Genomic DNA, 27,235 nt, shown 5'->3' with positions numbered 1-27,235 from the left:
TGTTTGTTGGCATGCTTGTCATATATCTTCATACTTATTAAGGGTGTCTTTCTCTTTCAGAAATCTATGATGATTCATTCGTTCTTGAATAACTTCATTGTTTAATTTCTCTATTTCTTCTTCTATATTGACTTTTGTTTAAAATATAAAGTGTTCTCTATTCCACTTTAATAATTTATGTTTAATAATTTTCTGTTTGGATACGAATCAAAACTATCTGGAACCCATAGACCACTCTTCTTTCCATGGTATTTTCCTGTTAGATCATAATAAAATAATCTTTCATCCACATTATTTCAAACACAAAGGAGCAATTCAGTGTATTATTTCCCGTGTAATTATGAGTTGGATTAGAAAGTAATATGACCCTGGGTTAATCATAATTGAAGAATCGAGTCCAAAAGGAAAGCATGTTAAATACCCCTTAAGGAAAAAAGTGTCTAATTTCTTTGACAAATGACTATAAATGCATATGGAATAAGACAACCACTCTTTGCTGATTTAAGGAAACCTAGTGATTGTAGGATTTAAAACAGAAACTTAATTTAACTAATTTAATTCACCCAAAGAAGAGTGATGGCAAGGACATCATTTCTGCAAATTACAAGTGTGTTTTCTTAATGTCCTTGAGGTCAATTCATTGAAATATTTCCATGGTAGTTCTTAGACTTCAAAAGGTGTCCTAACAGATGATAAATTTAATGTTTCTGAGAGAACAAATTAAAACCATAGAATTCATGTACAAATATGAATAAGAAGTCAAGTTGAACTAACAAATACGAATAACAAGTAAAAAGGTAACGAAAAAGCATCTGCCGATATAAAGCAAAGATGCACCCATCTTATCTGTCAAGAATTACATTTTAGACACAAAATAACTACTTTATTTCATCCCTTTAAATTGTGATTTCATCCCAAACTGCTTTGTTGCAACTGTGATTTCCAGAGATGGTGCCATGCAGTAAGGCTAATACAAATATCTACGTTAATATTAAAAACCCTGTGCAAGTATATATGACAGCTATTCAAAATTCATACCAGAACACGAACTATATAGTTCAAGGATCTAGAAAGCCAGACATGCAAACCAGTGTTGCAGATTTTCCAGGCCATTAAGAACAAAAATCCAACCCTCTTCTTCTCATGGCAGTGTCTGCTGCTCACTTAGATAGAAGAGGAATACCACTTCAAGTGGAACAAATTACATTAAATTACATTGTTACGATCTTGAATTTTATCAAAGAATATGTTGCTGGTTTTGCTTAGCTTCTCTTCACATTCTTCAAGTAGGTCACTCTATGCTGGATATCTCTTTGAATAAGTTCCACGTGTTAGCTATCATGTTAACCTGAGCCTTGACACTATGTAGAATATACTAAAAAAATCAACATCACTAATCCCACGTTACATATCCTCCAAAAATCAATTCCTACAAATAGCACAAGAATTGGCAAAAAGCTACCATGAACTTCGTACACAGCCACAAAAGACCAGAGACTTGAACATTGAATCATGCACCATCCTTTCATACTGAAATCTCCTACTCAGCATCGTGCTAAAAAATGCCATAGTAATTGGCAAAACAAATGACAAATAACAGCCGGTTGGTGCTTGAATTCCACATCAATCACTACCAGGAGATTGAAAGCTCCATCCTTGGTGAGTTTGAACTTTGTATCCTAAACATAATTTTTTCTCCAAGGTTTGCGGTATATTCAACGGATTGGGTGATACTGACCAGACATTCTTTTGGGTGGCAATTTACGAAGGATGAAAAGAACCAATGCGGATGGAAGAATCTCTACCAGCTACAAAGTCCACAGAAAAACACCAACACAAATGTATTCAAATTTTAGATATAAGAATTTAAAAAATCTAGAAACTACAGGTAAACCAGTTATTGTTGAGACATATTGCTATATAAATCTATTATATTGATTATTCAAACCGAAAACAGACAATCTTACCATATAATATATGAAATTTAAAATAGGGTGGTTCATTACATCTAAATCAACATCTGCATCAAAGGCAGATAATGCAACCTGCACATCGACATATAAAAGTGGGAAATAAAATGCAAGAGAGCAAGTGAGAGTTTTGATAAGTGAATTACAAAGCAAATATATAATATAGAACTGCCAGTATACTCACCACTAAGCATCTTATCAAAAAACAAGTAAAGCATATAGCTGTAACACAGCCAACCTGAAAAGAACAGTGTTTGAACTTTAGATTAGATTATAGAACCATCCATTGAACAAAAAACTAGTTGATAAGTCGCATAGAGTTCAAGCCCAGCATGGAATAGAAAATTGTGCACAGAAGCCATTTCAACAAAACCATAAATCATGTACACAGAAGCCATTACACAAAACAAATTTATCTAGTGATAGAAAGACAGATCAAAGGTCATTAAATGCAGAAAAGGAAGCTTCTTTATAACAAATTTATTAATTGTCTAAATCTAATAATATAAACAGAAAACAAGTAATTCTCAGTTATATGTTACGCATGAAAGATTAGCAAATATTCAATAAAGGATTAACGCTGATTTTGGAAGGGGAATTTTCTGTCATTGTGTTTAATTAATAAAGTTGAGTTTTTGTTCCATCTGATTGAGATTAATATATCTTGAACTACTTTCTATGTATGTTATCCTGAATTTCATCTAATTCAGATGATAATATCTTGATTTAATTTTCTGCATATGTTGTCCTAAATCTCATCTAATTAAAATTATCAGATAAAGTTAGCTTTCATCTCCAGCTGAAAACTTGAATAAAGTACATTGCTAATGTTTGTTGAGGCTGTGTTGACTGCCTTCAATATTAAATTTTTACATAGTTTGTATGGCACTTGCTGCCTGGATGCTACAAAAACTAATATTTAATAAATATGGTAGCCTCTATATCCAAAGATGAACGAAGCCATAATTTTATTTCCCTTCATTGTTGACCTTCTTCAGAACTCCAGAGCAACGGATGTTTTTGTGGAATGTAAAACCTCAAATGTTCTTGTTGTTTCTCCCGAACTGATTATCAAAATATTTAGGATTTGTGAATGGGACAAGACAGAATTCAGTCTGCCAACCAACATGAGCAGATGCTTGGAATCATCAGTAATCACAGTGATGTAACTCTTTAAACCCATGGGATCTGACAAAAAGATTGTGTATGACTTTTACCCTACTCAAATTAACATTGCTCAATCAAACTTATTGCGTGAAAATTAGGGAATCATCAGCAATCACTGTAGTGTAACTATTTAAGCCATAGTTCACAGACTTGAACTCGGAGAGTACTTGACAAGACCAAATTCTCAACTCGGTAAAAAACTATGCAAATAATCTACAAGAACTTGGAAAAAAACTTGACGACTTAGAGACTACTAAAATTTAGATCTCTTAAAGAGACATTTTTCTTGTAAAATTGTATTATAATATATAATAAATTAATAATTGACATCTCAAAAGAGAAAATGCATGATTTTATAGCAAAAACATGCGAAAAAACACATTTTATCCATTTACGTGCATTGACATTTTTATCCATGTATTTTGGTGTCTATAAAATCACAAGATTTAACATGTCGAAACTCGCCCAGCAAACAAAACAAAATAGTGCTCGCAAATCGGTACTTGCAGAGTTTGCAAACTATGGTTTAAGCCTATATTCCATGGAGTTTTCTAATGGTAATTAGGGGGCAAAATTTGGGGACAGTCAGACCAAGAGCCTAAATTTGGGGATGGCAGGGGATGGCAAAGCAGCAGTACAAATACTTGTAGTACTTGAAAAATTAGTTATAAAAAGATGTATAGGAAATACGAAATTACAAATCATACTTTGGCATTCTAAGTAAAGTACGAACTACTAAACATTAAAGACATTGCAACTATTGCATTAGACGTTAACAAAGGTGGGTGTAGGTTTGGGCCCTGAGGTGATTCCCTGGCAGGGTCAAAAGGCAAGCTCACTCACTGGGATTATGGGCCTAAGCCCCCAGCTGAAAAAGCAATTAAGGAACCAATTTTCCATCTGTGAATTTTTGCAAGAGTATTGCTTAAAGTTTAAACCATAGAACCATAAATCCTTAAACAAATCCGATTTTGTGATTTTAAAGAACTCTGCTAAAATGATTTTTTGGGAATCAGCTGTGATTTTAAAAGATGTCCAACAATTTTTGAAGCTTTAAATTGCCAAAAACAAAATCCCAGAATATGCATTTATAATTTTATTGTCCACCAACCTATCATGATACCCTAACCGCATAGAAGTGCTATTTAATTGGTTTTTTTTGTTAATTTTTAGCACAAAACTTACTGCTAGTGGGTAAGATGTGGATCACCATCAAAGATTTGCCAGATCTCATCAGATTGTTAAGGCAAATTACAGGTAGGCTTCCTTGAATGGATGTATATTTCCATTGATGTTAAGGACAATATAATTAAAATAGAGAAATGTTCTTGGGTATATTTCATTGTCTGATTTAAGGATATTAATATGGAATGGTTAAGAGATGTCCTGGTTTTTCTCTTGGTATTCCTCACTACTGTCATTTACCTTAGGGCTCGTAGCAATGCTTTCCATGTATATAAATCTAAAGACATGATTTAGTGGGAAATAGTAGACAGTATCATTAATACTCAGAGGCTTCTATCTATTTTTTAATATATCTGAACCTTATAAGAGTACTTGCCAAAAGTAAATACAGAAAGCCTAACCAAACTGAAACAAAACTCTATTGATTTGATATCAACTTAAAGAGGTCTCTTTTCTTGGAGTTCTTGCAACCTTGACTACTCAAAACAATTTGAACATTTCAATTGTCAACAATAATATGAAGGTGGTTGTCTAGATTATCATGGTTAGGTTAGGACAAAATTCCTGTTCGGATGCTAATAAAGCATGAAACTTTGGAGCTTCAATTTGACATTAGCCATCAAGTTTAAATGACAAGCAGGTAGGGTAGTGATATTGTATAATCAAGTGGGAATCAGAAGTATATACATAATAGACATTGCCAATCAGGAAGTAGAATGACTCCTATCAGAACGATAAAAATCAGCTTGCTCAAAAAAGTGAATTGTAGCAAAATTTTAGATCAAAATGAAGGATAGTTTTGGTCAAAATGAAGGATAGTTTTGGTTAGATCCTTAGTTACCTGGGTTCACCGTTTTGGCCCACAAACCCTGCCTGGGTTCAAACTGGTTCGAAATTTGGGTCCAGTTCGACCTGGGTTCGAATTTGCCTGGGCTGGTTTGAACCCGCAGCCCAGAATTCAAACCCAGGTGAATTTGGGCTGCCCAGTTCGAACCCGTGACGAATTTGGGACGAATTTGGCTGATGAGTGACTTCCAAGTCATTTTTTATAACCAATTTTATAATTTTTGAGGTCCGGTTGCCCTAAAAAGTGAATGTAAAGAGGTGGGATGTAGATGCAGAGTTGGCGGACTTGGATATTTCTACTTCTCAGCTTACAATTGAAGACTTTGAAGATTTTGATGCCCATACTATTGTTGTTGGTGAGGATCCCATTGGCCTTAGCTCTATTGCTGAGTCAACTAATGTGGAAGGACTACGAGAAGAAGAAGAAGAAGAAGAAGAAGATAAATATTAAAATTTTATACATTATGATTACTTGACTTGAAGTTGAAACAATGATACTTGAACTTGCTATTATGATTCATGGATAATGATTTACTTTTAAGTTTTAATATTTTGAATCTCTGATGTTGAACTTGAAAATTGAAATATATGATGGTATGATCTTTATTCATGATGCTATGATTACAACTTACGTGTTTAAAGTTTATGCCTATGGTGTTTTTGTTGTTTAAATGATTAACTTAGTTTACATCATATGATTTTATGATACTCTATGCTTCTAGGCTTCATAAATGTGTATACATAATTTTTTATAATTTTTACATGTTTTTTGTACGAACAAACCCAAAACCCTTTCCAAAATTTTGCCGTACCGGCGAACCAGTTCTTCAAACCCGTATTTCAAACCGAACTCGAATTGGTAACTAAAGTTAGATCTAAAATCGTCACATACAAGGAGTACAATAGCAGTACATGAATGCTTTAGACATATAACGTAGCATTCCATACATGCGTTGAGAGAATTCATGCCATAGTCTTGTTGGGTTATCTTAATCCCTCCCAATGCAGACCTCATAGATTTTCTCTTCAGCATTCTAGATAGATTTCAGCAACAAATATCCCAAATGAAAGGGAATGTTCCTAATTGCTTTGACTTTTCATTGAAACTTGAATTTATAATCTCTCAAATTCTTGACTCAAAGTCCATCCACTTATACTCAAAATCTAGGAAAGCTTACTAAATAAAGATAGCTAAAATAGTTACTCTAACAGTTGCTATCTTCTTTTGTACTAGCAGATCTTTATCATCGAAGTTATCAATATGAAATTTTCAATATCATTTATGGTCTTTTGAGATGCACAGCAATTTTGTTTACTTTGAAGCAGTTTGGCTATACACGTGTTAACTTTGGTGCAGCTATGGCTTTGGCTATATATATATATATAAACAACGATAGTCACAATTGCCTGCGAACAAAATACATGTATACCTCAATTTACAAAAAAGAGAAGATTCATAAATTCATAATTGTAAATTCAGTGACTTGTCAAATATCTACAGTATTACACTGAAATTTACAATCACTATTGTTTACAATACAGCAGTACAGTAATTTTGTTTACTTGGGTACAAATATAAGTTTGGATACACACACACACACAGATATATATATATATATATATATATATATATATATATATATATATATATATATATAACAATGATGCTCATAATTCCTATAAACAAAATACATCGACCCCGCAAAAAATAATAGACTCAAATGCATAATTTTGAATTCAGTGGCTTGTCAAATGTCCATACAAAATGAAAATTACAACTAATATTTACTAATCTTCGTATTAATCTCTACCAAAGGCACCAAAGCCAAAATGTGGATCAATTTCATTTGAACCAAAATTATTTACAATGCCACTTCCACTAGCCATATCATGAGAAGAAGCTACCCCATCTAAAGAGATTTTTGACAATTGTGCAACAATCACGCCTAAGCAAACTCAAGAGTTTGATCTCAATTCCTCCTCTCACCCTCACTGTAATAAAGCTTCTTACATGACAAAATCGGGGGCAGCAACCCTCATGAGCATCTCAGGGCATAATTAAGGCCTTTGAAACCACACTAACCTTCATAGCACACACCACTTTAACAATCTTGTAAGTGAAATTAAATATTTTGCACCTTTTTGTTTATATAATTTTTTTTTAAATGATTTTTTCTGTCCTCGTTTGACAGCCAGCCCTTGGGCTCACCAGGGTTTGGCCCCGGTTCGCCCAGGGTAGCGAACCAGCCTCGGATCCAGTCTCAGATCAGACCCATACAGGTATGGCAGGGGAACACAATAACATAGTGTTTATTAATTGGATTAAGAATACCAGCTCTGAAGTAAATTCTGATTCTTGATGATGTTAGCATTGATGAGGATAAAAAATAGAAAACCCTAGGGAAACTAGATCTGAGTTGCATGGTCACATATACAGTATCTTAAATTTGTCAGATCAAAACCCTCCGATAAAAATATAGATGGAAAAGGTGTAATAAAAATATATACATTAGACTATTCATACATCAAAAGACAGAAAATTATAGTAAGTATTTGTTTCTATATATATATATATAGACACATATTGTATTTTTTACATTTTATATTATATTTGTGTTAAACAACTTATTTAACATTTCATTTGTGTAGAATTTTTTTTTTAAAAATATTGACCAAAATGAAAACAGTTCCAGAAAATGGATATGATGGAGATGCAGTATATGTACAGTTTCTGTGGTATCTTATCAGTGTCTGTTATACGTGGATTTATATATCTAGGAAAAAAATAATAGATAGTAATGGGATGCAATGTAATGTCTGCAAAAGATAAATAGTTGTTTGTACATTCAATGAATCTGTTATTGATAAAATTACATACCAGTTTCATCAGAACTTATTTAACTGAATAGAGACTAGAAAAGTCTTAATATTAGCTTGTAAATAGATAAAAGAATACAAAATTGTTTACACAAGTTAAGTTTGTTCACATCTTAAACCCTTAGCAGCAAATCATTTATTGTACCCTTGCTCAGGAGGGTCGAGCAGGCATTCGAGATGGATATTGTGAGCTCAAGAGGACCCAGCATTCAGTATCAGGGGCTGAGGCTGCGCAGGTGGCAGCTATTACAGCTCGGAAGGAGTTAGCCACTCAGCTCCATATGGTGGAGGATGAGCTAGTGAAGCAGAGGACTCAAATGGCAGCCTTGAAGGAGCAGTTGGATCATGAGAGAGCTGAGAGGGCAGTAGTGGAGACTCGTATTACGAAGCAGTTGGACCATGAGAGGGCTGAGAGGGTAACAGTGGAGACTCCCCTTATTGCAGTGTTTGGAGGAGGTAGATAAAAAACACAAGGAGGTTATGGTGGTAGTGACTATGGTGAAGACCTCCAGGGAGAGACAAATGTTAACCAGAGGGGTCTGCAGCAATGCACTGAGGAGGTCAAGTAGTTGAGGGAGCAGCTGGGGGCATTGAAACACCTGCCCCTTCCTCAGCAGGGACACTTTCTAGATCCGCAGCTCCTTGATTTCTTTTATGTATAGTTTTATTCCCCACTTTGTTGTGTGTCATCCAGAGACGACTTTCTTTTTTGGGGGACGATGTTCCCAGGATAATTAGTATTTATTGAGTTATTGGCAAACCCAGTTGCTGACGGTTGGCACTTTGACACCTTTATATATAGCATTGTAATTAACTTCAGGGATGTTGTTATGTGATGGTGTGGTCATAGTACTATTGTTGGGAATGCTCTGTGATGCATTGTAATTCAGTTGATCAGTGAATATACATCTGCAAGTTCTCTATGCATTGTGCATGTGCGTACTATTATAATTTCCTTGTTTTCAGTTATGTTCTTACCTTACAGGGCAAACAATGGTTTACTCTTTCTATGAATAAGATTGTACTCTCTTCATCTGATTTTCTGTACATGCTGCCAATGTTTTGCTAAAAAAATTAATACTAAATGCATTTTATTCCTGCATATCCTATTGAGAGCACAAAGAAAATTTAAGGAAAGTGGATTTTTGTTCTTCGATCTAAATTTCCTAATATGGTATCATAAAGCATATTATCATAAATCAAAACAAACCTCACGAAGCTTTTTCCTGCGACCCTTTGACTCGATTGGAAATCGCCTCAGCATCAGAAAAAGCCTGTAAAATTAAGGTTTGCCAAAAGTGAATATCTGCATCCACAGAAAATGCATGCTAACGTAAACTACTGCTGAACTGAAAAAGTGGATTACCTTCCTCCGTACAGTATAAAACTGAGTGCTGCAAAAAATGATATTGCTGCAAAATTGTGCATAATGGACACCTTTAGTAAAATTAATCTCAAACTAAATAATAAGTTAAGACTAAACAGAAAACTTGGAAATTAAACAAAATGATCAGCTAGCAAAAAAAAGTTGAAACGGGATGCTATTTCAGTGGTGATGAAAAAGAGTAATTATATTATTACAAGGTAGCAAGAAAAACCTGCAACAAATAATTTAGCTATTGCCTCTATGACACTACTGTCATCTATCCACTGGTATATCCAAATGCACACCTGATTATAAGAAATGCATCAATAACTTCAAAATAAGTACTCCAGCAATAAATGAAGACATTAAGTAAAATAATCAAGAATTCAAAATTTTAATGTGTACATGTAGCAACTACTTTGTCAGAATAGATAATACCCTATTTAAGTAATTACCTGTATAAAATAAATTACACCATTTACGATACCATATGCTGGCCGTAGTTTCTCGGTGGGAAGGCTTCTTGCCTGAGAAGGAACATGATGACAGACACCAATTAAAAGTTAAGATTCACTCTAAGCAAAAATGGAAAGCTAAAAATCCATATAATCAATAAGATTCAACTACTATAGGAAATTATAAAAAATATCAACTTACCTGATGGTATATCTCTGCCCAAAATAGAACAAGTAATGTATATGTTGAAAAGAACAATATTCCTGGCAGATCGAGCAGCACTATTGCAAAAACCTAATTACCAAAGAAATAAGGTCAATAAAATACTTAACTTTCACAACTCTTCCAGAGTGGCATTAACAATTCATGGAAGTTTCTAAAAGCATTCATGTTAAATAGAAAAACAAATGAAAGAGGATGCCCCAAAGAAATGTTGGAATAATTTTCCACCCAAAAATGAAATCCAAAGCTGAAACAATTAAAAGCTTCAAATAGGGGAGAAACAAAGAAGAGAGCTACAAGAAGAGAAAGGTGGGTGAAAATACTTTCACTCTCCTCTTTGTAAGGTTGTTAATTACGCTAAAAGTGTATTACACTCGCATATGGATGCAAAAACATCTGTCAATAATATTTAGAAGCATTTAATTTGACATGTTTGTGACACTTAATGCATGAAAATTTAAAATTATTTTGTTATTTATATATATATATATATATATATATATATATATATATATGACAAGATTAGTACATTAATATTTTTAATAAATATATTAACACAAAAATATTTCTACATTGTTTGAAATATATAATATAATAAAATAGAAGTATAATAATATATTAAAAATGATATTATCAATTATGGGGGATTGAAACTGTCCCTACATAAGAAACATTTTTAACTCAATGATAAGAACAACTCTGAATAAATATAAAATAAAAATGTAACGATATCATAATATAATAATAATGTAGTCTTAATAGATTTTTTTTTGTTTTGATGAAGAGTTTAATAGAAATATGAAATCAAGGAAAGGTTTGGAAAGCATTGCAAGGGGCCTGACCTTATGGAAAAGGTTCAAGAACTTATGTCACGTTGATGATATGCCAGATATCAAAGGCAAGTTCGAGAGACCAGCCTCTGCTTAGTTTAAATTTAAAAACACTTCAGTAGGTGGATTAAATATTGATCATATAAGCAGCACATTGTACACAACAAGAGGATTGGATGTGTTTTGGGAGCTACAATTTACATGATTTTCTTCAGAACTGAGATGGCATCTAGAGGTCTTCATAAAAAGGGCAAGCTTGAACTTATCGAAATATATATATAAGGGTTTGACCTCATGGGAAAGAATCGAAAAGCTAAAAGAAACTATTGATGATATGCCAGATATGAAAGGCAAGTTTGAGGGTAGCATTTTGATAGCTGGAGCAAATGTGTTTTATATAAGTTAAACACTGCACATAAAAATTGGGCGAGTTTAGATGTTTAGTGTGGCAGAATTTATATGATTTTCTTCAGATATGTGACATGTCAAGATTTTGACATATTGCTATAAGGATTCAACTGTGTGGTTTTTGAGTCAAATTCATTGACCCATATTTAATGAGTAGTAGTTCACAGAACCCATCTCTTGTGAGAATGAATGGAACACTTAACACGCATTGGATCTAGGTGATGCTCACTGAAGTAAAGCACCCGGACTTCCCGGGAGGTCACCCATCCCAATACCACTCCAGCTTGAGCGAACTTAACTATGAAATTTCCTCCATTGGATCTAGGTGATGCTCACAGAGGTAAAGCACTGAAACTTCCTGGAAGGTCACCCATCCCAGTACCACTCCAGCTTAAGCGTGCTTAACTATGAAGTCGCCTTCATTGAATCTAGGTGATGGAACTCCGTAGTTAAGCACACTCAAGCTGGAGTGGTACTGGGATGGGTGACCTCCTGGGAAGTCACAGTGCTTCACCTTTGTGAACATCACGTAGATCCAATGCATGTTAAGTATTCCATTCATTCTCATGGGAGATGGCTTTTGTGAACCACTACTCATGAAATATGGGTCAATGAGTTCGACTCAAAAATTATTACACAATTGAATCCTGATACCAATATCACAATTTGACTTGTTGTGGAAAACATCTCCTACGTGTCAAGATCTTGACAGAAAATGTTGATCAGGTTGATTACTTCTTCATAAATGAGATTCCGTCAAGATATTTTGACAGAAAAGGTTGGGAGTGATGATTCTTGCTTTGGAAAGGTGATTCCTCTTGGCAGGTTTTCTTCATGTATTAAAACTCAAATTCTAGGCCAACCAGGTTTAGTTTCAGTTTCATTTCCATCATTGTAGTTCAGTTCTTTCTTTTCTCCAAGTGTGCTAACTCTCATTATTGCAATTGTGTTGTTGAGTAGGTTTGATTTGGTACATAAATCATTTCTTTTTTATTAAGTGATACGCTTCACATTAGCATACATAAAGAGAAGTATTGATTTTCAGATCAAAACAAGAAGCTGTGATAAACGAACAAAGCTGGCATAAACAGAGACAAGGCCAGCACACCCAAAAACCAGCAAAGACCAGCAAAAACAAACCACAAAAGGACCAGCAGAGAACAAAGGTAAACAAAGTTGTTGAGAAGCTGAGGAGATTCCAGTTCCAGTTGTTCCATCCTATCGGCAGCACGCTTCAGATCCTCGATGTCTTTATTTGACCTGAGAGTTTTCTTTCTTGTGTTAATTGTGTAACTTGCTAGCATACTGGTCTGATCGATCTGATCTGATATGGCATGATAAGTAAAGGACTACGTCTTTGCTGCGTTTCCTTTATAAGATCGGCATCTATCCTTAGGATTTTGGTTTAAGACTAGACTAAACTTAATTATTTATGTTTGTGATTGAACTTAAAATTATTCTTAGAAAGTAGCCGACTTCTAGAGATTAGGCAAATAACTTTGGAAGAGACATGTTCTTTCTAAGGACATGTTCCTTAACTCCTATACTTATAGAGGGTAAGGATGAAGTCTAAGAACACAAGAACAAAGACAAGTCTGCTCCTTAGTCATTACTGCCCCCATACGAATTGCAGAAGTAAAAGACAGAATTCTGAATTACATTTCTAATTCAATTAAAGGCAATACTTTGAAGTTATTCTCAGCAAATCACAAGGAGAAGAAGAAGATAAAATCTAGTCTATATTCAGTCATAGAAATTGCATAAACTTTACATGGTATTAGAGCTCTGGTAGTCAAACCTAGGCTCTGCAATCTCCTATCTTCAATGGCATACACAATCAGACCCGATGACAGGTTTGATGGGAAGGAACACTTTGATGCCTGGAAATTCAGAATCATGGTGATTCTTGAATAGAATGATGTAAAACAATTTGTTGATAAAGCATCCAAACAACCTCCAATTGAACCTCATAAATCTATTTGGAGCGAAGGAAATAGGAAAGCAATTCAAATCATATTAGATAGAGTAAAAAATGATATCATACCCATGCTTACAAAACATCAAACAGCATTTGATATGATGAATGCATTACTAAATGCATATGAGGCCAATAATGGAACTAGGGTTCTCACACTGAAAAGGCAACTAAATCACATTCAAATAAAGAAAGGAGAACCAATGAATTCTTACTTCCTAAGGGTTGTAGGCATTAGAGATGAACAATCAAGTATAGGAACCATTATTAGTGACACGGAACTAACACTAATAGCGATAGATGGATTACCAGATTCATAGGAAATTTTTGCACAAAGAATAAGTACCAAAGATAAACTTCCTAACTTCAACAGACTTGAGGGTGATTGTCTTCGAGAAAAATCCAGAAAATTAAAGAAAGGAGGAAAACTGAAAACAGAAGATGAAGAACTTCACGTTCTTAATACAAACTCTTATAAGGGCAAGAAGAAACATTTCAAGAAGAAAAAGGGAAATCAAAAGAATGGAAAATCCAAGAAAGATCTATCCAAAATAAAATGTTTCAAATGTGAAAAGTTTGGACACTACAAATCTAATTGTCTTGAGAGTTCTAAACAACAAGTGAATTGTACAAGTGTTACTAGGGAAGAAGATAATTATGATCCTGAGAATCGTGTGTTATATTCATCACTATCAAATGAAATTTCAAATAAAGCATGGGTAATTGATAGTGGATCTTCTAGACATATAATAGGATACAAAGAAGCACTAGACTCTATTTTAGAAAAGGTCAATGGCGAAGTTACCATTGGTGATAATTGAGCACATCCCATCAAAGGAATTGGAAATTGCACCTTGAAACTAAAATCTGAAAATTCTCTTCTCAAAGGTGTACTCTACGTACCAGGAATTAAAAAAAATCTAATCTCAATTACAACACTTAAAGATGGTGGGCGTAATGTTGCATTTGTGACGACAAAGTAATAACTTGGGCAAAGAACTCCTCAATCAAGAAAGCAAAGTTGATTGGTCAGAGAAAAGTATATTTGTTTGAATTGAATTCAGAATTTAGTCGACCTATTCAAGCCTTAATTCATGAAGTTGAAGACATAAATGAAATTTGGCACAAAAGATTAGGGCATCTAAACTTCAAAACCTTATCAACTATGGAGAAGATAGTTACAGGTTTACCAAAACTCAATAAAGACCACTCAAGCATATGCAAAGGGTGCGCACTGGGTAAGAACATCAAAAGTCCATTTCATGATAGCACTAGACAAACAAATAATGTTTTAGAATAATTCATTCAGGTTTATGTGGACCTATGTCTGTTCCTTTTCTTGGAGGATTCTAGTACTATATTTTGTTCATAGATGACTTCTCTAGGAAAACATGGATTTACTTCTTAAAATGCAAAGAATCAGAAGAAATCCTAAAGAGATTTAAAAAATTCAAAACATTAACTAAAAACTTATCAAGACATAAAATTAAAACTCTTAGAACTGATAATGGAAGGGAATATTAAGAGGGAGTCACCGTTCCTTATAATCGAGAACAAAAAGGGGTAGCAAAAAGAAAGAATAGAACAATCATAGAAGCTGCTAGAGTTATGATAGTTGATCAAAATCTAGAATATTATCTTTGGGTAGAAGCCTCTTGTACTGCTATTTATATTCAAAACAGAAGCCCTCACTCTTACCTTAGAGATAAAACTCTAGGAGAAGTCTTTACTAGGGTTAAACCCAATATAAGTCATCTTAGGATTTTTGGGTGCCCCGTATATCTCCATATTCCAAAAGAAAGAGAACCAAGTTAAAACCCTTTGGGAGGAAAGGTATTTTTGTAGGGTACAATGAAACATTTAAGGCATATAAGATTTTCATACTTGGACAGAAAACTATTGAACTTAGTAGGGATGTAATTTTTGATGAACATGTAGCATTCAAAAGAGCCTTAAGTTCCGAAGAACCTTTTTCTTTACCTAGTTTTGAAAGAAATACTGAGTCTAAGTCTTAGAGGGAGAACATAGAAGAAATTGAAGATGAAATTCAAAATCTAAATCCTGAAGAAATTCAAAATTCAAAGAAAAGACCACTATGGGCCATCAGAACAGTAGAGGAAGCACAAGACTTTGTTGCACTTTCTGGAACAGTCAAAGAAAGCAAAAGACCTAAAAGATTTTCTAGTTATACAGCAAACATGAATGATTTGTCCAAAACAAAACCAACCAATCCTTCTGATGCTATTAAACATTCAGCCTAGAATGAAGCTATGACAGAAGAATACCAATCTATTATGAAGAATGATGTTTGGGAAATTGTTCCTAGACCTAAAGGAAAATCTGTCGTTTCTTCTAAGTGGATATTTACAATAAAGCATGCTACTAACAGTAGCATTGAGAAGTATAAAGCTAGAATTATAGCCAGAGGATTTTCTCATAAAGAAGGGATTGATTATGAATAAACCTTTGCTCCTGTTGCCAAATATACCTCCATAAGAGCAATCCTAGCAATTGCAGTATTGAAGGGATGAAAAGTACATCAGATGGATGTAAAAACAACATTCATAAATGGAAAGATTACAGAAGAAGTATATCTAGAGCAACTTGAAGGATTTGAAACTCATGATCCTAACATTTTTGTTTGCAGGCTCAAGAAAGCTCTCTATGGGCTTAAATAAGCTCCAAGGGCCTTGTATGAAAGAATTGATAAGTATCTCACCGACTTAGGATTCTCCGATCCAAATTCATATTATAAAAGAGATAAAGATGACATGGTAATTCTAATACTAAATATTGATGATTTACTAATAATAGGTGATGATCATCTTGTAGATCAATGCAAGAAAGATCTAACTAGAGAATTCAAGATGACAGACTTGGGACTCCTTCATTACTTCCTAAGGCTGGAAGTACGACAGAATTCTGACAGTATCATACTTAATCAAGGGAAGTATACATCAGACATTTTGAAGAGATTTGGAATGTGGAATTGCAAATCTATGTCTTCTCCAATGGAGACTAATCTACATAAACTTAAAGAAGCAGTAGCAGAATCTACAGACAGATGATTGGGTCCCTTATGTACTTAGTAAATACAAGACCTGATATTTGCTATGTTGTTAATGCCTTAAGCCAGTTTATGTGTGAGCCAAAGGAGATTCACCCAGTTGCAATTAAACACATTATGAGATACTTACAAGGCACTCTTAATTTTGGGCTCAAATATGAGAAGGTTGGCTTAGATTTACATGGATTCATTGACTCAGATTGGGGTGGAAGTGTTAAAGACGGGAAAAGCACTTCAGGATGTTGTTTTAGTTTAGGATCAGCAATGATATCTTGGATATGCAGAAAGCAGTCTTCAGTAGCTCAAAGCTCCATAGAAGCCGAATACATTGCAGCAGCAATGGCCTCTCGAGAAGCAGTTTGGCTAAAGAAGTTACTTGTGGAATTATTTAAGCAAGCCATGAACCCTACGATTATTCATTGTGACAATAAGAGTTCCATCACGCTTTCAGTGAATCCAGTTTTTCATGACATGTCCAAGCATATTGAAATTCCTTACCATTATGTAAGAGATATGGTAGACAGGGATTCTATAAAATTAGAATACATTTGCACTGCAGATCAGACAATAGACATTCTCACCACACCTCTATCTAGAGTGAAGATAGACCACTTCAGAAGAAGAATTGGTATAGTTGAATTGTAATCCATTTGTATTCTTTAAATTATTAATAAAATAATTTTATTTGTGAGGCTATTGATTATTATGGGCTCCACCATTTGTATTCATTATTTAAGAGGTGACTATCTCTGAGATAATGAGCACTTGTATAAAAGACATTACGAGAGATGACGATCTCTTAGATAATGTGATAAACAGTAGAGTTCTACTGTAAGATCTAGATGAGTTCAAGATCATATTGTGATGTTGACATTGCTATGTCAATGAGTCACAATTTGGATAAAGGAAGAATTTTATTATTCTCCAAGTTTATCCTGTATTCTGGTAGGTCTTAGACTCAAGATCATGTTGTGATACAGAAATACCAGTATCTATGAGTCACAACTTGGATAAATGAAGAAATTAAATTACTCTTCAGATTTATCCTGTACATTGTATTCTTTGCCATATTGTTATCACTAGTAGCAGTGATTTGTCATACGACAGGTTTAGTAATATGACATTGTATCATGTGTTCTATGATATCACATGCCAAGGAGATTCAGATAGATATAGAGTATCAATTCTTGTTTGTTCATCTTTGGTGATGTTGCTAGATATGATATCTCTCAGTATGATTATCAAGTTAAGAGGCAGTGTTAATTTTGTAACTTGCTAGCATACTGATCTGATCGATCCGATTTGATATGGCTACGGACTAAGTCTTTGTTGTGTTTCCTTTATAAGATCGGTGTCTATCCTTAGGATTTTGGTTTAAGACTAAACTAAACTTAATTGTTTATGTTTGTAATTAAACTTAAAATTATTCTTAGAAAGTCGCCGACTTCTAGAGGTTAGGCAAATAACTTTGGAAGAGACATGTCCTTTCTAAGGACATGTCCCTTGACTCCTATACTTATAGAGGGTAAGGATGAAGTCTAAGAACACAAGAACAAAGACAAGTCTGCTCCTTAGTCATTACTGCTCTCATACGAATTGCAGAAGTAAAAGACAGAATTCTGAATTACGTTTCTAATTCAATTAAAGGCAATACTTTGAAGTTATTCTTTGCAAATCACAAGGAGAAGAAGATAAAATCTAGTCTATATTCAGTCATAGAAATTGCAGGAACTTTACATCTTGTGCTAGCACGTGTTCTCTTCCCTGGGCCAGAGACCTCTTCAGGACCAGCAGCATTACCTTCATCAACATCCACAATTTCCTTGTAGTGATTTATCTGTTCCAGCTTACCCACCAGAATTTTGAGGTGTCAGACTGAAGCCTTAAGGATATTGTAGGTTTGCTCACCAATTTTCTTGAGAGGGTTCTCAACTTTAGAGATTCTGGTATTTATGTCAAATTTTTATCAACTTTTTTGCTTTTGTAGAAGTATAATAATAGAATGTATTAAAAAATAATGATACGATCACACCTTACTAGTAATTTAATATTAATTACAATATAATGATAAAATAATGATTTAATATTTATTAAAATGTAATAATATTTTTTTTTAAGCAAAACAAAGAACAAATATAACATCTTTTGGCCTCCTTTGCCTATTTTCCTCTAAAGAAAGTATGCTAGTTAAACAAGGTTCATACGAAACCAAGGAAAGGTTTGGAAAGCATAGCAAGGGGCTTGACCTAATTGAAAAGGTTCAAGAAGTTATGTCACATTGATGAAATGCCAGAGGCCCAGATATCAAAGGCAAGTTTGAGAGTCACCGAGCTCTGTTTATTTTAAAAACCCTCAGTTACCCAGTTCTCGCCAACCTTCAAACTAGGCGAATTTCGAATTTCGAACTAGTTCATATTCCTAGTCCTAGTCCCAGTTCCCTTTAGGGTTCCACTTGGGTTTGAACCCAAGCAGGTAGGTTCCTTCCAATCAAACCTAGGTCAAATTGGGACAAACCCAGGTAGACCAAGTGCGAACCAGGTACAGTTCCATTGGGAAAATTCTATAATTTAGTGATGAAAACAGAATTTGAATAAATATTTTTAGCATTACAAACAAAATTTTCTTAAGTTCAAATATTTATGACATCAAATTAAACTAGCCCTCAAGATTTCTTCCAGTGAAATTTTTATATCCAATTGTTGATAATGACCCATGTCCAAATAATTGAAAGCTTTGTATAGTGACATATCATATTTGAAACATTAAATAACATCTTCAATAGGTGGAGGGAGTTGCAAGCTACTTATATAACATTTTTCAAGTAGGATGTTAATTACAAACAAACAAGCTCTTTGTACAATGAAAAAGTAATAAGCGTTGGACAACTTGGAAAGTAGGCATGTTATTAGTGCAATTGATCCCAGTAACATTGACAATGTTGGTGAACCAACTAATGCTTTTGATGAAGAAGAAGAATATGAAGATTTAGATAATCCATTAGATGATTGAAACTTGGCATAAAGTTCTAATTGTGAGAGTCTAAACAATGATACCTGAACTTGATATTATTCTAATATTTTGGTGTTGCTAATAGATATGATGCTAAGGTTACAAGTTTATAGTGTTTTTGTTGTTTTTATGATACTATGTGGCATTCTAATCCTAATTCATTGTTCTAGGCTGCATACATACGTACATACATACATACATATATATGTTACATGTTTTTGTACTAACGAACCCAAACACCATTTCAAGATTTTGACATACCAGCGAATTGGTTCTTCGAACCCAAACTCAAACCGGTAACTTAGCTTTTATGTCATGACTTTCATATATTACAAATGCTCAATTAACATTTGATAGACAATAACATTTGATAGACAATAACTAAAGTTTCCCTGATCGATCATCATTTTATCAGTTACTATTTTTGTCTATGTTCAGATCAAGTGTGCATATTGTCCATCCTAAAAGAAGGGTACATGTCCTCTTTTATTGAACTAATGGAATGACACATTACAACAAATGGTGTTGTCAATCTTTTAAGAGGACAAGAAATGATTCAGAATAATGGTTATTTGAAAGGACAAGTAATAAATATCACAAACCCTTATGGTGAGAATATAAATTATTCAGGGAAAATCTGCACGAATAAAACCAGAACTGCCGACCCAGGAGATTTGACTGTACTGAGTGATACAGCAATGCATTTTTCATAAGAAAGACCTAGTTCCAAATCCCATCAAATAACTTCTAGGCCAAGCTCCTCACATTAATGGAGCCATAGTAAAACATGTCAAAAAGCACCTGTACAACAGTTTCCAGGAATGAAGCCCCCATCTAAGCCCTCTAAATTGGAGCCCATTAGTCTTTAGATGCTCTTCAACAAAGGACCACAAATCACATTGAGATTTATAGAAGTTAACCCCAAGGATGTGTCCCTGGGTTTATTGGGCCATTCCCCACAATAGAGACATCCCAGGTGCTGTGAGATGGGCTGGAAATATCCCTTTTCTTTCCGAACTGTCGAAAGCCCCCATCAGGGGCTATCTCCGAGATGCCCATGCACAAGCAGAAACAGAACTCTCTTGGACATTAGGGACAACCTCTTCAGAGGTCAATAGAGAACATTCTACCATCCCAAGAAGAGAAGGCAGATGTTCAGACATCCCTTAGTCCTGAGGACAACACAATATCCCATTCAGCCATCACATAGAACCAACATTTCAACATTATAAAAGAAATCACATGCAACATGAAGAATAACATGAGAAGGTGCTGCCTCTCAACCCCATTAGATGTTACCACCTCAAGTTCTGGCATTAAGAGGCATTAAAAATTTTATTGAGGCTATGCCAGACAAAAAGCAGTATTTTTCCCCTAAATATAAACATTTCATCATTATTTTAATTTAACAATTTTTTCTTGATTAAGTCCCAACTAATTGATTTTCATTCGTATTTCTGGTTTACCAAGTCAATCCTGAATTCGAGTGATGCTATTATGGTTACAATCAAATGGCTCAAAAAGATGCTTGGATCTATAATACAAATGCAATGCCACTGCAAATTGTTATAAACGTCTTATCAAATTCTACTCTGTAGCAAATCCCTTTGTTGGCGTATCTGCTTTTAATTGTTTGCTGACTAGCATTCAATTCCAGTACTCTTTTTCCGGGAGAGGAACAATAACAGGCTTTGTCATCTTTGAAAACATCAACTGCAGAAACAATACTGAAATTTGCTCAGATAGTTTACAGCATGGCTGACATCGACACATTAAACAGTGTAGATGATGATTCTACAAAGTCTAACACTGGAGTATTGGTCAATGACACAATTTCCACTCAAGAAGCTGAAGATAAAGGTGGAGACATATTAAGATTTTCTGTCTATGATGTGGCACAAATTTGTTCAGCTTATTTCACTTATTGTTTATAGAAATGACAAAATCGCAACTTCATGTTTTTGTTGTAATCTTATAGCCATACCCAAAGTCTGGAAAAAAAAGAAGCTATTTCCAAAAACTGATTTATGTTAAGAAGTGACAGGATAGCTTCTGCATGGGTTGCAAATGGTCAAGTTAGGCTATCAACTTCCTGGAAATCATTCATGCATAAGACTTTGGTGTCTTTCAAATTACATTAGAGTCAAATCTTATTTTGGCATGCTTCACAATGAGCATGTCTTGTTCCCATAAGAGTTGCTGATAGGACGTGCAACAGCATTTGGTGAGGCAGGCAAACAAGAAAACAGGTTCGGAGTAGCACTGCAGCAGCATATCTTTTTAACCCTCAATCACATTCACATTCAGCCAATTTCATAAGTTTATAAACATGCTGCCACCAAGAGCTAACTCCTGTACAATACAGCAACCAAAAAGCAATTTCTCGTGCTTTTGGATTCCTCCATGAATTTAGGCACACAGTGATGTAAAATGCATTCACTGTAGAAACTCAAATAACCAGACATGACTGTTGCAGATTCATTCCAGAAAAACATGTGTAATGCATCCTGTCCATGAACATTTTGAGCCTCTTTAAGTTATCCATGAAGAAATGTATGTAGAGACTGGTTTCTTTTATCAATTTTAAGTTCATAACACACACACACACACGCATATATATATATGTTTCATCAACTGACTATTTGTTGTTTTATTCAAGTTTATTTATATTTGTATCTATATATTTTAATTTACTTACTTAAATGTGTGTGTGTGTGTGTACATACATACATGCTTGCATGCATCCATGCACGCACATATCTATGTGATTGTGTGTACACACACACACACACACACACATATATATATGTATGTATGTATGTACGTGTATATGCATAAATATGTATGTACGTGTATGGTCCTACATTCTCTGGATACTGTAATTTTCAGTGTGTGATGGATGCTGCCCCATTGGTCACATTTATCTATAAAAAGAATAGGAAAAAACCATGAACAAAGAAGTCAAGCAACAATAGGATTAGGAAGGTAGGCTTTTGGAGTTCATTTCATGGGTAGCACCCATGAGGCGAAAAATATACAGGGATTTTCTCAGAATTTCAGCTGATGATAAAACTCCACCGAAAGTGGTTGTGGCTCCATTGACTTTACCCTATCTGAGTAATCTCTCAATACATATTCTAAGAATATTGAAAACTTTAATTTTGCACAGAATTGAAAACAGGATAAATCTTGAAGACAATTTTGGACTGGAAAGCTAAATTTGCCTTATGCAAATTAGCATTCTTCTGATGACAAACAAATGAAAGAATGTTATTTTCATTTACTAAAAATTCCGAAGAACTACTAATCATACTCTGTCTCAACCTAGAAATATTAATCCGTTTGCAGATCAATATCTGTGAAGCCAAATGTTTCTGAAACAATTCACCATACATCAGCAATCCTCTCTTATTAAACTGCTTATTTCAGCTACATTGCCGTGAAAGAGTCTTTGAGTGAAATTTTAAACTAAAACATCTATAGTGTACAATTTGAAATAATTAAATTCCTATGATCAACTCTCCTGTTGATAGATAAAGTATATACCACAATACCAATAGACCAACAAAGGAATTTCAGCTCTTAAAAGCCTTGCCAATCACATATGTGTATATAGAAGACAGTCTACAGCAATCAATTATTGAACTTACCCTTGGCTTGAATGCAAACACATCTTTGTGAAATCCAAAGATAATGGCCCTTACTGTCATAAAGAAGCAGCAACAGCAAAATGCATTAATAAGATATCTGCAAGAAAACAGACATAAGTTTACACAATCATCCAAGCTCACCTCCATTGACAATAAAATTCATGAGATGGAAAACCTTTTGTGTTGTCCAGCCATATTCTGGCACACGCAGCTCTATGCGAATAAGTTGTATCTGACATTCATACACAATAAGAACATCATCAACTCATATTCATTTATGGAATTCAATAAAATATATATTTATGCACATTTAATAGTCCACTGTCATCTAATTTCTATATTCAGCAATGATGCAGAGGGATTTGTTTTTTCTTTCTTTTTTGAGGGGAACGAATGAAAGGGTAAAAATTTCAAAGATATTTAGTAATAAGAGGAGCTGAGAGGAGCGAAGTTGTGAAGTAGTGGTAGTAGTTGCGGATTGGGAAACAAAGAGATTGCTTGGTGGTTTGTGAGCACAAGTTTAGATCTTGCTGGAGGTTTCTACCAGAGTGTTGTCGTGTTACAAATCTGAACTAGCTAGGGTTTGGGGTTGGATCTTAAGGGATCTTGCAAAACTATTATTTACTTTGTATTTGGCCATAACTGGGAAGGCCTTACAGCCCTGCACATTGCATGTAATCAGTTGATTTATGAGCACAATTTTAGATCTCACTGGAGATTTTCTAACAGAGTGCTGTCATGTTACAAATCTGGACTAGTTAGGGTTTGAGGTTGGATCTTAAGGGATCTTGCATAACTATTACTTGCTTTGTATTTAGCCATAACCGGGAAGGCCTTACAGCCCGGCACATTGAATGCAATCAGTTGATTTATAAATAAAGAGTTGTGTTTTGTATCAGATCTTGCATCTTGTGTTGTGTTTCTGCTGAGTGGTTAATTGCTGGGGGTTAGGACATCTCCTTTGGGGATTCTCCTGCCTTGTACTGCATCAATTCTGGAAGCCCTTGATAGCTTCACCAGACCCCTCACTCAGGTGCTCTTTCAAACACGTGGCCATTATAATTATTACGTAGCAGTGGATAAGATAGAAAAGATCACCTACCTTAACACTTAAAACCCTGTCATAGCATTTTTATCCATTAATTGCCACTAGGGTTACTCTGCAAAAAAAGCCACCTTTTTAAATCCACAACTATTTAGCAATAGGATTGTCAGGTCGGATCACCAGTTAGATAAGCTGGTAATAACCTTTAGTTTTTAGTTGGAAATGTATGTGGCCGAGTCTTCAAAGCTTACCAATTAATTCCACCGATTGAGAGGTGGACCAAACAGTTAACTACCACCAATTAAGAGTAATTGCATGTGAATGTGGATGGCAGTTTCGAGGGACTGTTGTTCAGTTGACTAACTACATTAGAGACAATCAATTGTGAATTACTTGCCACAATTTGTGGACTAATTTCCCAGGATGAGGATCGCTGGGAGCTAGAGGTTTATAAAAGCAACCATAGGGCAGAAGAGAAGGCACTTTTGGGGAAAATAACCACCCATTAAACTATCAGAGCCGGTGGCATTGCGGCAGCAGCTGAACACATTGGATATAAAACCCTTCAGGCATGAACTTATCCGCTTGGGGACAGAAAACCTCGGGAGCAGTATATCAGTTTACTAGTATAGGGTTTGAAAGCTGGAAGTAAACATTAATTTGCATTAGATAGGTGGACTACCCTTGAAGGTTTAGTGTTAGTAGAAAATTATAGAAAAAATTTAAAAGCACAATTAATTGCCGGAGTGTTTTGTGTCAATTATTCTGCATCTAATAGGTTTACTAAAAACTTGCCATTATCAGCACAAGTTGACAATTGTTTTCCATGTTGAATCAAAGATGGACATGAACGTCTTGGTGCCGTCCAGAGGAATAATTATATTTTGTGACGATTGCAATGCTATTCATCCATGCAGCCAGATTTTCTCTATTCTTTTACTAATGTGAATTTTTATAGACTTTCGAGGAATTATGAAAGATCGTTCTTAAAGGGATATATGCTAGCATAACCTGTTATTCTTCCGATTCCTAATGCAATGGATATAGAGGAGTGGTAAGCCATCGCGAATGATGCAGATACATGAAATATAATTTAGAATGCTGGTAGTCTTATTGACCACATAACGATGCCAAAATGTAGAGGGCAAAGAGTTAGAAGAGAGGGAGTGGCCAATATGGAATTCCTTTCCATGGCTTGAACCCAGAGCTATATCACATATCACATAATGGAATCAATAAAGTGTTTACAAGTTTCAATTTCAGGCTTTTTATAAGACTACGACAGATCATGATAAGTTCATTTTGGAGATGTAGAAAGATGAACATTTGTTCTTACACATGATGTAAAACCTAGCCACCATATATTATTATTAAAGGCTGAAAATATTTAAAGCCGTGTAATTGAGCAGCAGCAAGAGGCTGAAAAAGAAAGTGGCATTTCAAACGACTGCGCATTTGATCGTACAGCTGATCAGAGTCAGCTTGAAATCAAACGCATATGAAGGAACAATGAAGCCGAAGAACATTGAAGCTTCTGTTGGAAACGTGCAAGTAACAATTCTTCAAATAAATATTGGTTCTGACAGAGAGAACAATAAAAATAGAGGAAAGACGTGACACTTGTCGAGTGGATAGCCTAAAAGCAGCTCATTTATGATCCCAATAGATTCATTAGTGAGTCCGCAAGGGGATTTAGTCAACTGGTTATCTCCCCGGATCGCCAGAGAACCTCAAACCTACAAATCAAGTACAGCAAAAGGGCCACGAGCTCTTTATCTTCACAGAAATCTTTGGTGGATTTCAGTCCACAACGTTTCCTCCAGCCATCAATGCCTTAACTACCTGCTCTACTTTCTTCAGATTTCTAGTTCAACACGATTCATTCTCGTTTCAAATTCCAATTTGTTTTTTATTGGAAACACAGATAATTCGGCAGCGTGAAAAGCAAAAGTCAATGTTTGCAATTGGGCGATTGGAAATGTTGGAGATTTCACAATTTATTTGATAAACAGTATACAGGTGATGCCCTAATTGTTCACAAGAAGCACCTCTGATCAAACCAATCTGGGAAGAAAGAACAAAAAGAAAAGAAAAGGGATCGTTTACCAAAGCGACGGCAGCAACAATAGCATATGCCCCTGCGAGTGTATAGAAAACACCATCTTGCCATTCAGTGGAATCATTCAGTTCCTCCCACCAGTTCCATGTGGATATGGCCGAATCCGCCCATGCAGTTATCCTCGCCATTCTCGCTGAGAGCGCTGGCTCAGTTCACTACAACTGATCACTTCCGTTGCCAACAGTCTTGTTCTCTTCCACGGCACTGAGTGCCCAACTAATCAATCAAGTAGATCGCCAAAGCAATAAACAGGCCCACCGACCGGTCATATTGAAGGCATACGTCCACAAGTACTTCACCTAAGCTTCTCAACAGCCACCTGTAAAACCATAGTATTATTTTCTTATTGTCCCTCTGACATCATCTGTGTGCCAATCTGCCGCCGGCCAAAAATATTCTAAATCATTGGAAGAATTTTTAATGAGCAGATTTGTGGGATCAATACAGCATCAAATCCGCCCGGTAAAACATTGCATAGGAAAAATGTTAAAAAGAAGATCCAATGCGGCTGCTTAACATGGTTAGCTCTAGTTGGAGCTTTTTGTGGAGTCGTGGACTTTCTCGTCTTTTTCAAATAGTAGAAGTGTTTGTTTTTTCAGTTAAAAAAAATTGGAGGTGAAATATGGAGGGAGATGTGGCAAAGGAGGGAAGATATGTTTCCATATAAAGTATATTATATTTTATTGTGGGATAGGCTTTGATCTTTAAATTATAACAACTCCATTATTATATGGGAGATTTTAGAGTAGCTTTATTTCTTATTTGAAATTTGCATGGAGTCATGTCTACTACTAAAATCTAAGTAGAAAATGTAGATAAGGATGTATGGCAATCATGTTTGTTGTACTCGATTAAATTAGAAATGTGGATTATAAAAGATATTGTCAAATTTTAGAATATTTAATAAATTTATAAACAAATTCAAATTTTTATTTATACATAATAATTATGAGATAAACAATGGTGTAAAATAATATGTGTATAGAATTTTATATATATTTTAAACAATATGAACATTTAATCAAGGTGAGATTATAATGGTT

General features: G+C 34.8%; 1 protein-coding gene across 1 annotated transcript; it reads right to left on the bottom strand.

The window, feature by feature from the left end:
• Positions 1-962: 962 nt before the first annotated feature.
• LOC149574995 (tobamovirus multiplication protein 1-like) lies at positions 963-26,703 on the bottom strand. The gene is made up of 11 exons (XM_089814848.1): positions 26,180-26,703; positions 23,170-23,260; positions 23,029-23,081; positions 10,069-10,161; positions 9,867-9,938; positions 9,644-9,716; positions 9,412-9,457; positions 9,256-9,319; positions 2,155-2,208; positions 1,968-2,045; positions 963-1,808 (listed from the first exon to the last, which is right to left on the bottom strand). Exons 1-11 carry the CDS (start codon positions 26,318-26,320, stop codon positions 1,716-1,718), a joined length of 858 nt encoding a protein of 285 aa, XP_089670974.1. The 5' UTR covers positions 26,321-26,703; the 3' UTR covers positions 963-1,715.
• Positions 26,704-27,235: the final 532 nt, after the last annotated feature.

This window comes from Cupressus sempervirens, chromosome 2 (genome assembly GCF_028749045.1).
Source record: "Cupressus sempervirens isolate cs-2001-9-10 chromosome 2, ASM2874904v1, whole genome shotgun sequence".
Classification (NCBI taxonomy): Eukaryota; Viridiplantae; Streptophyta; class Pinopsida; order Cupressales; family Cupressaceae; genus Cupressus; species Cupressus sempervirens.
Note: the sequence above shows the minus strand (reverse complement) of the source record. Positions and strands in the feature narration are given on the sequence as shown.